Raw genomic sequence first — 17,410 nt, 5'->3', positions numbered from 1 at the left:
GGTGGTGTACAGATGTAACAGTTTTAAAGAAGATGTGCTGTCCAGATCTCGAAGCACTGTTTATTAACTGTAAGCCTTTTTACTCCCCGCGCGAGTTTTGCTCGTTCATCCTCGTCAGTGTTTACATTCCTCCGCTCGCGCACGCGAGTCTGGCGATACAGAAACTAGCCGATCAGATCACGGTAATAGAGCAACAACATCCGGACTCTGTTTTAATCATTCTCGGGGATTTTAACAAAGCAAAACTGTCCCGTGAACTGCCAAAATATAGACAGCATGTGACATGTCCCACAGAGACAGAATATACGGATCACTGCTATACCACAATAAAGGATGCATACCGCTCCGTCCAACGAGCAGCTTTGGGACACTCTGACCATTGTTTGATTCATCTCATTCCAACCTACAGGCAGAAACTGAAAACAGCCAAACCTGTATTAAGATCTGTGAAAAGATGGACTAACGAAACAGAGCGGGATCTACAAGCCTTTTTCGACCTCACTGACTGGAGTGTTTTTGAAGCTGCTGCAAACGATCTGGATGAGCTCACAGAGACTGTAACATCTTATATCAGTTTCTGTGAAGACGTGTGCATTCCTACCAGGACTCAACTCACTTACAACAATGACAAACCATGGTTCACTGTAAAACTCAGACAGCTACGCCAGGCCAAGGAGGTTGCTTACAGGAATGGGGATAGGGGCCTTGTATAAGCAGGCCAAATACACACTGGAAAAAGGAGATCAGAGTCGCAAAAAGGAACTATTCTGAGAAACTAAGGAGTCAGTTCTCTTCCAGCGACTCAGCGTCCGTGTGGAAAAGTCTGAAAAACATCCAAACTACAAGACACCATCCCCCAGGCACTGTAGACAATGAACGCCTTGCAAACGACCAGAATGAGTTTTTACTGCCGGTTTGAGAAAACCCCCCACACCCCACTCTGAACTGCCTCTTCACACCACCATTAACCCCTCCACCACCCCCCCGCCCCCTTCATACCTGCCCTACAGTTCAGGGAAGAGAGGTGCGCCAGGTCTTCCAGAAACAGAAGAGGAAAAAAGCACCAGGCCCAGATTTAATTAACACCAGCCTGTTTAAAATCCTGTGCTGACCAACTGGCCCCCATCTTCACCCTGATCTTCAACAGATCACTGGAGCTGTGTGAAGTGCCCCTCCTGCCTCAAACGCTCCACCATCATCCCCATCCCAAAGAAACCCAAACTTACAGGACTAAATGACTACAGACCGGTGGCGCTAACATCTGTGGTCATGAAGTCTTTGAAAAACTGGTGCTGGCCCACCTGAAGGACATCACTGAACCCTCACTGGACTCTCTTCAGTTTGCCTACAGAGCAAACAAGTCTGTGGATGATGCAGTAAATATGGGACTGCATTATGCTCTGCAACACCTAGACAGACCAGGGACCTATGTGAGGATCTTGTTTGTTGACTTCAGCTCGGCGTTTAACACTATCATCCAAAACTTCTCCTGCCCGAATTAACTCAGCTCTCTGTGCCCACCTCTGTCTGTCAGTGGATCAACAGCTTCCTAACGGACAGGCAGCAGCTGGTGAAGCTGGGAAAATTCTCATCTAGTATCCGTACATCAGCACTGGCGCCCCCCCAGGGGTGTGTCCTCCTCCCACTGCTCTTCTCGCTGTACACGAATGACTGCACTTCAAAAGACTCCACTGTGAAGCTCCTGAAGTTTGCAGACGACACCACACTTATCGGCCTCATTCAGGACGGTGACGAGTCTGCTTACAGACAGGAGGTTAAGAGTTGGCTGTCTGGTGTAGCCACAACAACCTGGGAGCTCAACACGCTCAAAACAGTGGAGATGATAGTGGACTTCAGGAGAAACCCCCCTGCTCTCCCCCCCTGAGCATCATGGACAGCATTGTGGCAGCAGTGAAGTCATTCAGGTTCCGGGGCACCACCATCTCTCAGGACCTGAAGTGGGACACTCACATTGACTCCATTGTCAAAAAAGCTCAACAGAGGCTGTACTTTCTTCGTCAGCTGAGGAAGTTTAACCTCCCAAAGAGCTGCTGAAACAGTTCTACACCTCCATCATTGAATCAGTCATCTGCACATCAATAACTGTCTGGTTTAGCTCAGCTACTAAATACGACCTCCAAAGACTACATCGAATAGTACGGACTGCTGAGCGAATCATTGGTACAACGCTTCCTACTCCCCAAGAACTGTACTTATCAAGAGCGAGCAGAAGGGCTTGCCAAAATCACTCTGGACCCCCTCACACCCAGCACACTGCCTCTTTGAACTTTACCTTCTGGTCGACGCTACAGAGCACTGCGCACCAGAACAGCCCGACACAGAAACAGTTTTCTTCCCTCAGGCAATCCATCTCATGACACTTGATGATAATAATTGTGGAGCCAACATCACTACTTGCCATACAGTTTTATACACATATACACTTATTTAACAACACACTTTACATGCCAATTTGCACATAACAGCTGCACATATAACGTTGTATATAGTAATAAACATGTACATACACTTGTCTATCTGTATATTTGCACTCACTACTTACTTCTATTTTTTTAAATATATTTATTATCTGTTTTTGTCCTGTCTCCTGTAATCCTGTTGCACTGTAGAAGCTTGTCACGAAAACAAATTCCTCGTATGTGTGACATACCTGGCAATAAAGCTCTTTCTGATTCTGATTCTGATTCTGATTCTGAAAAATTAAATAATCAAAACAGTGGCTTTCAGTGGAGTCTAACAGTATTGAGATATAGACATTTAATAATCAAATGTTAATTAACAGGGTCTTCATTGTATAAATATATAAACCCAATTATTCAATCTAATTGTTGAAGCAGAAAATGTTAAAATATCTTGTGTCCAAATGGGTTTAATTAAATTGAACCTCTTAAGATTCTGCGATATGACTTGCAGATTTGCACATTGCAATATCGACGCTGAAACGATATATTGTTGAACAATACATCAATTCAGCATCGATATCACATGTGATAATTCGCAATAGTCATATCGCAAGATATATGCAATGTTGAGTTTGTATCAAAATGTATCATTTGCATATGTTTTAATGCCTGGAATTGTATAATCATTTTAAAAGCATTCCGGTATATAATTTTAAGACTTTTAATTTATCATTAATTTAATTATTGTTATTTTTATCAGTCAATTACTGTACTTGAATACGGTTAGACTTCGGGAAATGATAAAACATTTTATTTTTGTTGTATCTTTTTCTTGATAATATTTAATAGATTATGCATAAAATACTTACAACACATGCAAATACAGAACTGCACTGCAAATAGCACACACCACAAACGAAATGTGTTGGCGGAGCCCAAAAAGCGTATAGATTGTTTATTAGATTTTATAGAGATGCAAATAGTAAACATTAACTCATCAATCATTGACTAAAGCACAGTGCATGAAAATACTCACACACATGCAAATACAGAAATGCACTGCAAATAGCACACACCACAACAAAATGTGTCTGAGAAAAATTATAGATTGCTTATTTGATTTTATGGAGATGCACTCCAACTGCAGAATCATGCCAATTGATCTAACATTATGAATTCTTTCCAATAGAGATTAATTCAACTGGTGAAATTGTATCATATCCCAATATATATCACACAATAAAAAAAACAATTCGCAATACTAGATTTTTCCAATATCGTGCAGCCTTATTTTGTACAGGATGCTATTCAATAATATGTGTCTATACACATTTGATTAGGTCAGTACCAAAGCCAAAATAGGAACTTATCTATCTAAATTATTTTAAGGTCTTAATATTAAGGTGCAAAGATTAGTACTAAATGAATGTGTTAGGGGAAAAATAATACATGCGATTTAATAGAGGAAAAATCAACAGAACCAAAAATATATACAGTTTGCAGTCAAAATTATTCGGCCTCCTGTGATTTTATTTATTTTTTTATTTTATTTTATTTATTTTTTATTAATTTTATTATTTTTATTTTTATTTTTTATTTTTTCAAATAGTTCCCAAATTTTGTTTAACAGCGCAAGAAATTTTTCCACAGTATTGTCTATAATATTTTTCTTCTGGAGAAAGTCTTGTTTATTTTGGCTAGAATAAAAGCAGTTTTTATAATTAAAAAAAAACAATCATTTTAAGTTCAGTATTATTAGCCCCTTTAAGCAATATTTGCTTCCGATTGTTCAAAGAACAAACTATCATCACACAGTGACTTGCTTAGTTACCCTAAACTTGCCAACTTACCCCGTTAAGCCTTTAAATGTCACATTAAGTTGAATACTACTATCTTGAAAAATATCTAGTAAAATATTATGTACAGTCATTATGGCAAAGATAAGTTATTTAAAACAATTATGTTAGAAATGGGTTGAAAAAAATCTCTGTTAAACAGAAATTGGGAGTATAATATTCAGGGGGGCTAATAATTCTGACTTCCACTGTATATAATTTAGTTCAAATTGTGTAGTTTGTAGTTTGAATGTACATCTATTATCGTGCTATTCCTAAAGATGTTAACTGTTTAATAGAACTGATTTGTTTAAATATACCAAAATATGTTTGTCCATATTCACTGAGAAATGGAGACATGTATTCATTTTCAAAAAGGGGACGTACTCACTTATGCTGCCCACTGTAATTTGTTACAGGATTGTTAATGCTGTTGTTGTTCTGTGATGTATTACTTTATGGCTCTGGTGGCAGATTGAGTCTCCTCACTCAGTGATTGGCTGATGTCCAGCTCTGCTGCTGTGATGTCACATCTCCATAGGGAGAGTGTGAGGGTTTATGACTGAGTTGTTCAGAGATTTAGCTTCACCTGCTGGTTGTTTGCAGTACTGCAAGGTGATTTAACTTTTTTTCATTCATGGTTTTTCACAATCTGAAGCATCATGTTCATTCAGAAAAGCTCAATATTACTAGCTTCCAGGTCTATTAATATATATAAACAAACTTCTACTGTTAATATCTTCCTGATAGCATCCAACAATTCACCCAAAGAGATGTGGGTTTGACTGATTATCTTTATTTATTTATTTATTTATTTATTATTTATTTTTATGGTTAACTTAGAAGGTAAGTGCCATTTTGTTTTGATTTACTATTTTTCACCTATTATGCCAGTAAAGCGAGGTTGTTTATGTTGATGTATTTTTGTTTTCTTTTCTTTTCAGATTTTGATGAGTTTTTTCTTAGAATAAGTTTGTTCTATTTATTTGTTATTTTGTTATTTATGTGTTTTTTTTATTATTTATTTGTTATATAACTTTTTCTTGATTTGACCTTGGTTTTTAAAGTCATTAGCCATTTTGGTCGTGGAGATGAGAGTTCTTTTTTCAGCCGCTGCATATCACCCATCACCAATTATTTATATATAATTATTTTTGTTGCAGTCACATCCCTAGATCAACTAAGATCGTAACAGTTTCATATATGTTTATATTAATTTTTAGACTACACAATGCCTGTAATTATTTGGTGGAATAATCCAGATTTTTAATCACAGAAATTAAAGTATTTGTTTTTCTGGAGGAAAAAAACAAAAAAAAACTAAACAAAACAGAACTAAAAGATGACAAAAACTATAATGTTTGAGGAATTTACCAGACTTTATAGAATAAAATAATATTGAAATACAAATAATTCAATGCACAAAATTAAAGAATACAGAGAAACTTTCAAATTTTCAAAGGTCCCTTATTTTTTTCCTGAGCAATAAATCAGTTTTCTATTTTTATGTGACACTGATGACTGTAGTACAGGGTCACAGAAATAAATCACATTTTTAAGTGTGTGTAAAAATGGGAAATGGTTACTGAGATACGACATGTGAAAATTGAACAATAATAAATAAATTATAATATATTTAGCCACTTTTAAACTGTAATTGTTCATGCCAAGATTTGATCACAAATCTCTCTGAATACTTATTTTATATATACTTACACTACCGGTCAAAAGTTTGGGGTTTCAAAAGTTTTTTTAATTATTCATTTTATTTAATAATTTAAATAAAATTATTCTGTTGATCAAGGCGGCTTTTTTTAAATGTAAAAAAAAATGTAAATTGTTAAATACTCATTTGTTAAATATTTTTTATTACTTTGAGTCAGTATTACTCAGAGAAGGATCATGTGACTCTGAAGATTGGAGTAATGAAGCTGAGAATTCGTCTTTAAAATCACTGGAATAAATAATTAAATTAAATTATAAACTTTTTTGAATAATTATTTTATAGTGCAATAACATTTCACAATTTTAGAATTTGTACTTTATTTTGATTAAATAAATGCAGCCTTGGTGAGCAGGAGAAGCTTAATTTAAACATTTAAAAATCGTACTGACCTCAAACTTTTGTCCGGTGGTGTATATTCCCCATATATTCCCCTTTAAGATAAAATATTTAAAGTTAAAGAGGTATAAAAGTATTTTACTTGAAACAGTCGTCCGTGGCGTTATAAAAGTCATAAATGCATATGGAAAAAACAAAATTAATACCTGTTTATGCAAGAAACTGAAAATTATTTATCATTATTTGTCCTTATTTCCCCTTTTGTAGAATCAGATCAATTTGTTAGCTTTTTTAGTTTAAAATCCTCTTTTCTTCCTTTCCCTGCAGGAGCTTATAAAACAGAGCGTTGGAGGAAAGGAGGAAAATAAAGACACAGACAATCTGGTGCAGGAGACTGACAGTCAATACGGCACCTGGGAGACAGGACTACACACAGATGACAGGTGAAAAAACACACATATACCCTCACACCAAACACAAACTCGTAAAAGAGCCGTTTTTGATCTCAAACTAAATTGTCAAGGCCACTTTTTGTAACTCAACACCACGGTCAATTGCATCTATCGAGTGGACCATCTGTAGCAGAGCTCTAATGATCTGCTGGACTGACACACAGACACGTTTATCTTCATTACTGGGGCTGAACGAGAGCTTTGGTTACAGTAGTGACCAATGCAAACGGGATTCAGATGAAATCAGGGCTAATATATGGGGATCATCGGGTCTCATGGGGTATCTTGAGATTGGTGGACAGTGTGTTGCAAAAGTGATGTAGTCGTCCAGGAACTGGTAACTTTATTAGGAACTGCACTGCACAATTATGCATGGTTTAAATCTCATTATACGAACGACACCCATGTAGGGCAGCAAATCAATGTACATGGTGTACAAATCTCTGCTGTTAAAGTTCAGATGTAACTAAAGTTGCATAGAAGCTTTTCTTCCATGTTGTGACATTGCATCCAACAGATTATTGATAAAGGCAAAAATATATTGATTGCTAAGTCTAAGATTTTACAGAAAAGCTGAGTTGTGTTATATGTTACAAATACTATTTCAGTCTGTTTCTCAATTGCAAGAACACAGAGAATGGAGTCACGTTCTCGTGGAGACCAGTCTTGACAAGTTACCTCAGAAGAACGAACTCTGGAGAACGCTAGAACACTGTACTCATTCTTTGAGGAACGAGATGCTACGTTCTTCCTGATGGTCACATGACCTTCACACATTTTAACAGAAAGTTAATAACACATTAAAGCATTCATACAACATTTCCCCCATTTATATATGCCCCCCCAAATAATATTTACTGATAATATTTTCTGCTCATATTTGGCGAAATGCTACAGAACTCATTGGACGGTCCTTCACAGTATGCTAACCCAAAGCATACTGCAAAAGCAACCAAAGAGTTTTTGGAGGGAAAGAAGTGGAATGTTATGCAATGGTCAAGTCAATCGCCTGATCTGAATCCGATTGAGCTTGCATTTCACTTGCTGAAGACAAAACTGAAGGGAAAATGTCCCAAGAACAAGCAAGAATTGAAGACAATTGCTGTAGAGGCCTGGCAGAGCACCACCATGGTTGAAACCCAGCGTCTGGTAATGTCTATGCGCTCCAGACATCAGGCTGTAATTGACTGCAAAGGATTTGCAACCAAGTATTAAACAGTGAAAGTTTGATTTATGAATATTATTCTGTCCAATTACTTTTGGACCCTTAACAAGTGGGAGGCACATATGCAAACTGTTGTAATTCCTACACCGTTCACCTGATTTGGATGTAAATGACCTCAATTAAAGCTGACAGTCTGCAGTTTGTTTCATGTGTGTTAAAACCTTGTTCATTGATTGTGTTGGTGTTTAGAGCCAAAAATAGTGAAGAATAGTTAAAATAGTGTTGAATTGACTTTTTACAGCACGTCCTGAATAACATAATGAATATAAGTAGTGTATAAATACAGTCACAGTTGCTTCTTGCAACATGATCCACCATTTGTGAAACTTTTTTTTCTTCGTTTACTGCACATATTAAACACTAACACAATGTAATTATGTTCTTTTTCGTCTACTTCAGCCTCACTCCAGCTACACCTTCATCAGAAGGGAACCTCACTCCATCTCCACGAAAGCCCACTCCACCACACACAGCTGACCAACCCCTTCTCATCGACACTCCAGATGGCTCAACCACATCGCCTCGAAAGCAGACAGAGCTTCTGTTCCCAGAGGTCAGTTCTTACTCATGTAATGATTAATAGTGGGTGTTTCATTCACTCATCATGCAAACAAAAAGTTCATAAAGACATCATACAGTAAATCCATGTCAGTCATGGTGCTTGATCCAAGACACAACAGATTTCATTTATTCTTTTTCATTTATAAACCTTAATCAAAACACATGAGACATTTGGTTCTTCAGAAGATCTTTAGAAGAAGTAAAACCTAGTCAAACTGTTGGTGAAATTTCCATTCGATAGATAATTAAATTTCAATAATTGTTTAATACAAAGAAGCTATACATGAGATTTGTTTGTCTGTGCTTCTCTGTAGACATCAACAGCACTGTTAGACACTAGTGTGCTGCGTGGCAGGGTCAAACTGAACCAGAAGAGCACTCGCAGAGCTCCGCCATCTCGAGCCGCCCGTCACAGTGCACTCCTAACACAAGTACCAGAGGGACCCAGAGACGATGAATGGCGCTTCAGGGACTCGACAGGTACTTACTTCGACTTTTTCTTTGCAGTGAGACATGTGCATATTCTTGTCTTTATGTGCTAATTGCACGGCAAGGGTTTTTCAGCCCCCGATAAACTTGTGGTGAAATGATGATGTGACTATTTTCAATTTTATATGTGTTCCTACAGCATTGATAATAGTATTTAATTAGAAAATATAGTTCATTAGGTAGACTTGCGACTCATTCACACTACAAGCGACTCGCAGCGGCAAAGCGACAGGCGACCGTTTTTTACAACAGAGAGTGAGCGACTTCCACCAATTTTATTTTAAAATTTATTTTAAAATTAAAAAACGAAAATTGAAATTTAAAGCGTTTTTGATTTTCGTTTTTGAACTTTAAAACGAAAAATAAAAAAACGGCTCGTTTTTCGTTTTCATGATGAAAAACGGAAAAACAAAATTCAAAATGATTTGATTTTCATTTTTTATTTTGAATAACAAAAACTAAAATCACCAGAAAACAAAACGAATAAAACTTTTTTTTTTTTTTTAATTCCGCAATGCTGCCACACACAGGCTAGCCTGCTATAGGCTATTATTTTTTTCCCACTTAATAATGTTATAAAAGGATTTTGTTAATACATTTTCCTCATTGAAGCCGGATATAAAACAACTAGGCTTTTTTTAATAATTTCAATTTATGTATTAAAAATCTGCTGCTATATTTGCACATGGCTATATGAAATCATGCAATCATTCATAGACCCACACAACTCATCTGCAAGCTTAGTGATAGTCCGTTTTTAAAAGTCATGGGATGGTTATCAGGGTGTGTGTGCAGCATGCTTTTAGGTTCAGTCCCCATGCACACCGAACCCAACGCCCAACCATCTTCATAATTGCTTCCCAGTTCGTGCGCACCTTCACCCCACTCTTCAGTTCGCGTGCAGGGTTCACCACCACCCCACCCCAACCAAATCCCCCCCCCAGGACTTCGCGCGCACCTTTCGCCCCGATCCCCCCCCACCCTCTCTCTCTCTCCTCTTCTCTCTCTCTCTACTTCATGCGCACCCCTGGAAAAATCTCCCGGATTTTATGATCCGAATGTTGACAGGTATGCAAATGATTTAGATTCTCATATAATCTTGACCAATCAATGCTCTCTGCTCCCCCATCAATGCATTTCTCATTCGGTTTTCATTTGATGCAATTGCGCTCAACCATTCTCTCTGTCAGAGCTGCGATTAAAACAAAACACTATTGGCTGTGAAAAAGTGATCGGCATCCTATCATCTCAACCTCTCTTTATGATTCACTTAAGATTACATCAAACATCGAATCAAAAAATGCACATTTCAAAGCACTTTACAGGACCTTTAAAGACATGGCACATGGCATGAGATCCACTTTAAGACATAACACATTCAGACATTGAGGACCATTGATTTTAACAAACCAGATCCTAAACGTGGCGATATAGCCTATTGTCTGTGTATTGCTGGGAAGTCAACTAATTCTAGTCTTCAGCACTCACTTCAGTCTCTGTTTTTCTGTAGAGGAGAAAGCTGACTCTTTTAAGGAGGCGGAAGAGTCTGATTCTGAGGAGCAGGCCAAGGGAATCGAGACCCGCACTTCCTCCATGTCTCTCAGCCTCAGAGAGTGGCTCTTTTCCCTGGCATGGACCCGTCTGCTTTGAAGGTGAGGGTACTGTGGGTACTCTTCTTTCAGTTGCTTTTTTAATCCTGCAAAGCATGACAATGAAATAGAAGATCATACATTAGTAGTTTACTGGATATTTCATACAGTCAAGTTAGGATACCCTGTGAAATTCACATTTTTCCATATAAGGACTTTGAAAATCTGATATTTGCAAGAAAAACACTCAACATATGAACAACAGCATATAGCGCCAACAAAAATAAGCCAGACACTTCTAATAAAATACCTAATAAAGTGACCATCAACAGAGATTTTAGCAGTTCATTGGTCTGGAGCCTTCAGGTGTGTGTTAACTCAGTGACCATCTGACAGCTAAAGTTTAGCCAAATTAAGCCATGACAAGACAATGATCTCAATCATGCCATCATATCTATAACAGAACTATTAACAAAGAAAACAAGATAGTACAACATAGAACAAAATAGAGTGCAACCCTCAGTGCTGGGAAAACACACAAGCACTCCCAGTGCATTACCCAATTATCCTTGATTGCATGTATTTGGAGCATTATTCATTAGGGAAAACATGCAAACTTTACACAGAAAGGCCTCCTGGTTCAGCCCAGCTAACCACTTAGCCACCATGCCACCCTTTTTTCCACAATATTTCACAAATTTTTTTTGATTTATTTATTATGTTTTTATTTTTGCATATCACAGCATAATAATATATGAAGGAAACAAAAACACAAATATGCTCGCACTATATCTATTGATAATTTATTTGTAGAAATATAATGTTTGCATATAGTTTTATGATCAAATTTGTAGGAGTGAATCTTAATGGAGTACAAGGCTTTGTAGCTGAGAATTTGATTTGTTTATAGCTAATTGTTCATATGTGTAGCAAATTAAGCTCATAAATTATTTAATATTAATAATTAATAACAAGTTATTATCGGCGACGCAGTGGCTCAGTAGGTAGTGCTGTCGCTTCACAGCAAGAAGGTCGCTGGTTCAAGCCTTGGTTGGGTCAGTTGGCATTTCTGTGTGGTAGTTTGTATGATCTCCCTGCGTTTGCGTGGGTTTCCTCCGGGTGCCGGTTTCCCCACAAGCCCAAGACATGTGGTACAGGTGAATTGTGTAGGCTAAATTTTCTGTAGTGTATGAGTGTGTATGGATGTTTCCCAGAGATGGGTTGCAGCTGGAAGGGCATCCACTGCGTAAAACGTGTGGATAAGTTGGCAGTTCATTCCGCTGTGGCGATCACAAATTTATAAAGGGACTAAGCCGAAAAGAAAATGATAATATATACAGTATATACCCCACACTTACCCCAGACATGCTCAATAATGTTCATGTTTGGTGACAGGCTTGCCAATCCGGAGCACTTTGATCTTCTTTGCTTTCAGGACCTGATGTGGAGGCTGAAGTATCAGGAGTGCTATCCTGCTTAAGAATTTGCCCTCTCTTGTAGTTTCTAATGTAATAGGCAGCAGAAATGTCTTGATACCTCAGGCTGTGATGTTGATGTTGCCAAACATTTTGCAGATCTCGCACCCACCCCCACGCTGAATGTAACCCCAAACCATGATTTTCCCTTCACCAAACTTGACTGATATCTGTTAGAACCTTGGGGTCCATGTGGGTTCCAATAGGTCTTCTGCAGTATTTGTGATGATTGAGATGCAGTTCAACAGATGATTCATCGGAAAAATCTACTTTCTGCCACTTTTCCATACGATCACATGTCAATTTATTATTTGTTGCTCTTACAATTGGGATCGACGACAAGACTTTTGTCAGGCAGTGTATATTATTAGTATATGTAATAATAAGTGCAGCAAATTAGCATATTTGAGTGATTTCTGAAGGACGATGTGATGCTGAAGATTAGAGTAAAGGCTGTGGAAAATTCAGATTTAACTGTAATTTAGAATCGGCTGTTTTAAAAAAAAATCTGTTTTTCTTTATGTACTTCATTACTAATTGTATTAATATTCATTTATATCAGGGGTGCCAAAACTTTTTATTATAAAGGGCAAAAAACCAAACTTGATTGAGGGTGGTGAGCTACCCTCAATATACCAAACTGTATTATGTTAATTTCCTAATTTATTTATTATAAAAAATAATAATAAAAATAGAAAACATTGCTTCATATTAACTAATGCAGTATTGTTTATATTTATAATAAACCTATTATATTAAAAACAATCCCATTTATAACAGAATGAAGTTCACTGGAGCATCTGTTTTTGCATTGAATTGCTCCCTGATGTTTTCGGAGCATCGAATGACAGTTTACATTTTAAAAAATCTAATTCATTTAAAGATACATTTAATGGAAATATTTAGTTTCAGTTAGCTTTTTTGGTAGCTGAGCAATAAAACAAACAAGCAAAAAGAAGGTTATGTTAAATTTGAAATGTCGATCTCTTCTCTGAAGGGATGGTAGGCCAAATAAAATGTTATCATGGGCCAACTTTGGCTCATGGGCCCTAGTTTGCTAGTTTGGGCATCTCTGATTTATAACATGAAACTACAATTTTATTGATATTTTTTTCAATTTTAGTAGTTTATGAGTACATTGACTGATCATTTAATAACGGTATTTATTTTGACTAGGGATTTCACAGTCATAACTCTTTTCACGCTGCTTATTCCAAAGAATGATCTTAATAGTTTGATGTATTCATGTCAGCTTTAGTTCAAGTCAGCTTTAAAACCCTTGCACACTACTCCTTCATAACACAGAAGCATCAGCTGTTAATGTTTGATATTCCCTGAGGTAAATGTAGCCACACCTTCAGTGGGAATGTGTTGTCAGAATGCAAACACGAGTCTGTAAACACTGCCATGCACATTTGGAAATGAAGAAAGGCTGAGCAAGTGTTGAGTTTGAAGAGACACAAAAAGAAGATGACATGAGACATTCTCAAATGTAAATAGAAACACAGACGCTGCTTATAAAAAGGCCAAGCATTAGCGCGTCTGGGTTCAAGTGACGACTACCCTTTCTCTCATCTTTCTTTCCATCCGTTCATTGTTTCTTCGCTTCCCCTGACGCACTCTTCCTGTTCATGTAGTGAGAGGTTTTCTCTCTTTTTAGGTGTGTATTGGTTGAGATAAGGGTTCTTATCCGTGACTTTGGCCTTTAAAATAAGATATTGTTCTATCTGGAGCCTACACCCTTATATTGTCAATGCTAGTGCTTTAGGCTACTACAACTAATGTTAGTCCTGAATTCCACTCCCTCTCAGTGTGTGTGTTATTTATGTGTGGTCGGCAACACAGAATATCACTCAGTTCATAGGTGTGTCTTTATTTGAAGTGCATCGCTGTTATTAGCGAGCTTTGTTTATGAGACTTGGACAGTCTGCTGTAAATAAACCCGAATGATTTGAATAGCCAAAAATGAAAGCATTTACAACTGAACACACCCATTTCTTAGACTTTGAGGGAAGATATATGCAAAGATGTGCAAAGGCTTATACAGACCTTGTGCTGAGGCAGTTTTTAGAACGAATGCTAATGACTTAGAACTGCAATGTATTCTAAAAGCATTAGGTTAATCAAGCACAAGCTGTTTGAGACATTCCTCATGCTTTTCTATAGTCAAGTGATTGGCATATGCAGTATGGTGAAAATTTAGCCTGTGTTATGGATTTGGATTAGTGGTAAGTTTTTTTATCTACTTGGCTTTAAGGGCACCTATAGTGAAAATCTACTTTTCAAGCTGTTTGGACAGAAATGTGTATGAGTATAGTATATAAACTGTCATATTGGGGGTGAAAATAAACACACCCAGTCCTTTTTTTTTCAAATTTAACAACATAAAACGGTGGACCAATTGGAGCGGTTTTCAGATCGCCGCAACTTTACGTAGGAGTGCAGTCCCCCGCCCTCAATATTGATTGACAGCTGCGCGCATTAACATGTTCCGGTAGTCACGTGTATAATCAACCAGCGCAAAGGCAGCCAGGAATAAAAGGTGTGTTCAGTTCGCTAGGATCATCAAACATCATTAAAGTTATCAAGAGTGAGTTTCACAAGTTTAAAATGTTTTTAAAACAGAGCACGTGTGGTAATGAATTATAGCGATTCACTTCAGGATTCACTTATCAGCACCAGCCGCGTTCAGAACAATTACACATAATTACAAATATCTGGACCTAACAGATATCCATACAGCTGTGGAAGATTACCAGTATCATGTCACATATGCGTGCAAGTTTAACGCTCTGTCTCTCTCTCTTTGTGTGTGGTGTGTGTGTGTGTGTGTGTTTCTGCGCTGTGTGTGGGTTGTATGTCTGCGCTATGTGTGTGTGTGTGTGCTGTGTGTGTGTGTGTGTGTGTGTGGTGTGTGTTGTGTGTGTGTGTGTGTGTCTGACACTATATGTGGGTGTATGTTTCTGCGCTGTGTGTGTCCTCGCTGTGTGTGTGCGTGAACTTTTGTAACGACATGTGTGTGACTCATTGTTGCGAATCCACAAAAAAATTGCATCAAATACTGATTGTTAAGTTCTTACTGTAGTATCTCTCACACACGTTACGTGAGATCTGCTTCCTGAGGCAGCGAGGGCGGCGATTGCTGACAGGCACATCGGGAACGGTGGGCGGGGAGGACTAGTCTTAAAGGCCCAGTACAAAAAAAACAGCAACAACTTTTTTTTCAGCTTTCAAACAGCTATAATAAATAATCTGATGGGTGTTTTGAGCTGAAACTGTACAGACACATTCTGGGGGACACAAAAAACTTATATTAAATATGAAAAAAAGGGTTAACCTATGTGGCCTTTAAGAGAAGCTAGCATAATCTGTTTCTGGCGTTAGCTTACAAAGAAGCAAGCAAGCAAGCATACCAAGTATGGTACTCTTACTCAAATATAAAAATCTGATTAGGCAAGGTAATTCAAAGTGCTTTATATAAACAAGAATAAAAGAAACAAGAAAATAAAATGATTAAAATAATTAAAATGATTAAAAACAAATTTAAAATGTGTTAAAACAGGTTGTAAACTAATTGAAAAGAAAAGAAAGACATAATAGCATGATCTGTTAATGTAGCACAGTTGCTCATTCAGTAAGGCACAGCCTGAACAGCATGTGTTTTAAGTCTTGATTTGAATGTGCCTATGTTGGAGCACCTCTGATCATTTCTGGAAGCTGATTCTAGCAGCAGGGGGCCATAGTAGCTGAAAGCGGATTAATCCTGCTTTTAAATTTCTAATTTACTTGATCCTAATGATCCTAAGTGATCTGTTATGGTTGTGTTCAGTGAGCATATCTGTAAGTATGTTAGGTCATTGGCCATTTAGTGATTTATAGACAAGTAGTAATACTTTAAAAATCCATTCTGAATGTAACTGGGAGCCAGTGTAAAGACATGAAGACAGATGTGCTTGGATTTTCTGGTTCTGGTCAGAATCCTGACAGCAGCTTTCTGGATATGCTGCAACTGTCTGATTGTCTTTTTGGTAAGGCTAGTGAGGAGCTCATTACAGTAATCCATTCTGCTGGTGATAAATGCATGAACAAGTTTCTATTCTATTGTTACTATTGCTATTACGTAGGGTGTCAAAATAAATAGTTTCCGCATTGTCATGCGCTTGAGGCAGCAGGTCCAAGCAGTCAGCGGGTCAGTACACTGCTTCAATCTTTCGCTTTCACGCTTGTAAGTTGAAACCTCAGATACTGTTGGTTGTGTACCTTTTTTACATTCATAACGACAGATCACTCTGCCTATTCATGCAGAGTCCGCAGAAAGTGATTGACAAGTGGTAATTTGCATGTAACTTATCTTTATTTATTTATGGGTAAAACTGAGACCATTGCGGGTCAGGTAGTTGAAACGGTAGGCTACAAATAATGAGTTCATTATGAATGAATGATTATTCATAAATAATTAATTCACCGCCACCTATGAGGAAAGCTTTTCTACGATTCAGTCAATTACATTGTCAGGTCAGGAGAGAAGCATAAAGGCGGTTTCAAAAGTCTTCACATTGTTTTTTATATATACGTTGCTCAGCAACATGGACACCTCCAAATGGTGTTAAGTGTCACATACTGTATTTATAAGGTATAATTAACCCCAAAAGGCCATTTCTGTCCTAATGCAATGACGTATTTTCAGCCGCAAAATCACACATGAACGACGCACTGTTTACTATCGTGAGGAGTGCGCGTGTCAGTAAATGATGACTACTTTAGTGAACAGAACCTGCATAGGCTGTGAATAACAGGTAATAAAGCTGTAAATACCGTTCAGTTTGTTACACAAGAGGGATCAATTGGGAGCCGTGCGGGAAGTATAATTTGCATGTATATAATTTTGTTAATGACAAATGTCAGACTTTTTATGTCCTGCCGATGTCTCAAGCATAATTATTCACTTAGAATAATGTATAGGTTGTAGTGTGATGTCATCACTTTACTGTGAATTAGTCCACTGTTCCAAGTCGGTTTAAAATTTAGCATTTTAAACCACAATAGACCTATAGATAGGCCTAATATTACTAGTGTTGTTACTGCCTAGGATGTCGTGTCAACCACAGAAAACAGAAACCGTCAGAATTCTTTAAACGCTCCAGTGTAGTGATAATGCGCAGCACTCGCTCTTCTGCATGGAGCAACCGGAGTCTAGCTCTCCTGCTCTGGGTCCCAAAGTATGAGGTTCCAGACTGGATAAAAGTCAAGCTAATGCAGAGAGACTGAATGCATGCGAGGTAGACCGAGGTGCAGGCGA

The 17,410-nt window shown here is 37.6% G+C and overlaps 1 protein-coding gene across 1 annotated transcript in view; it reads left to right on the top strand.

The window, feature by feature from the left end:
- The window catches only part of si:ch73-138n13.1 (uncharacterized), an 87,246-nt gene that overhangs the window by 47,320 nt on the left and 22,516 nt on the right, over positions 1-17,410 (top strand). The window contains exons 7-10 of the mRNA XM_056464307.1: positions 6,648-6,763; positions 8,397-8,550; positions 8,873-9,038; positions 10,558-10,676. Of these exons, the coding sequence (XP_056320282.1) occupies positions 6,648-6,763; positions 8,397-8,550; positions 8,873-9,038; positions 10,558-10,676 (555 nt within the window). The remainder of the gene's footprint in view (positions 1-6,647; positions 6,764-8,396; positions 8,551-8,872; positions 9,039-10,557; positions 10,677-17,410) is intronic.

This window comes from Danio aesculapii, chromosome 8 (genome assembly GCF_903798145.1).
Source record: "Danio aesculapii chromosome 8, fDanAes4.1, whole genome shotgun sequence".
In the NCBI taxonomy this organism is placed as follows: Eukaryota; Metazoa; Chordata; class Actinopteri; order Cypriniformes; family Danionidae; genus Danio; species Danio aesculapii.
The sequence above is the reverse complement of the archived record's forward strand: the minus strand, read 5'-3'. Positions and strand labels throughout refer to the sequence as shown.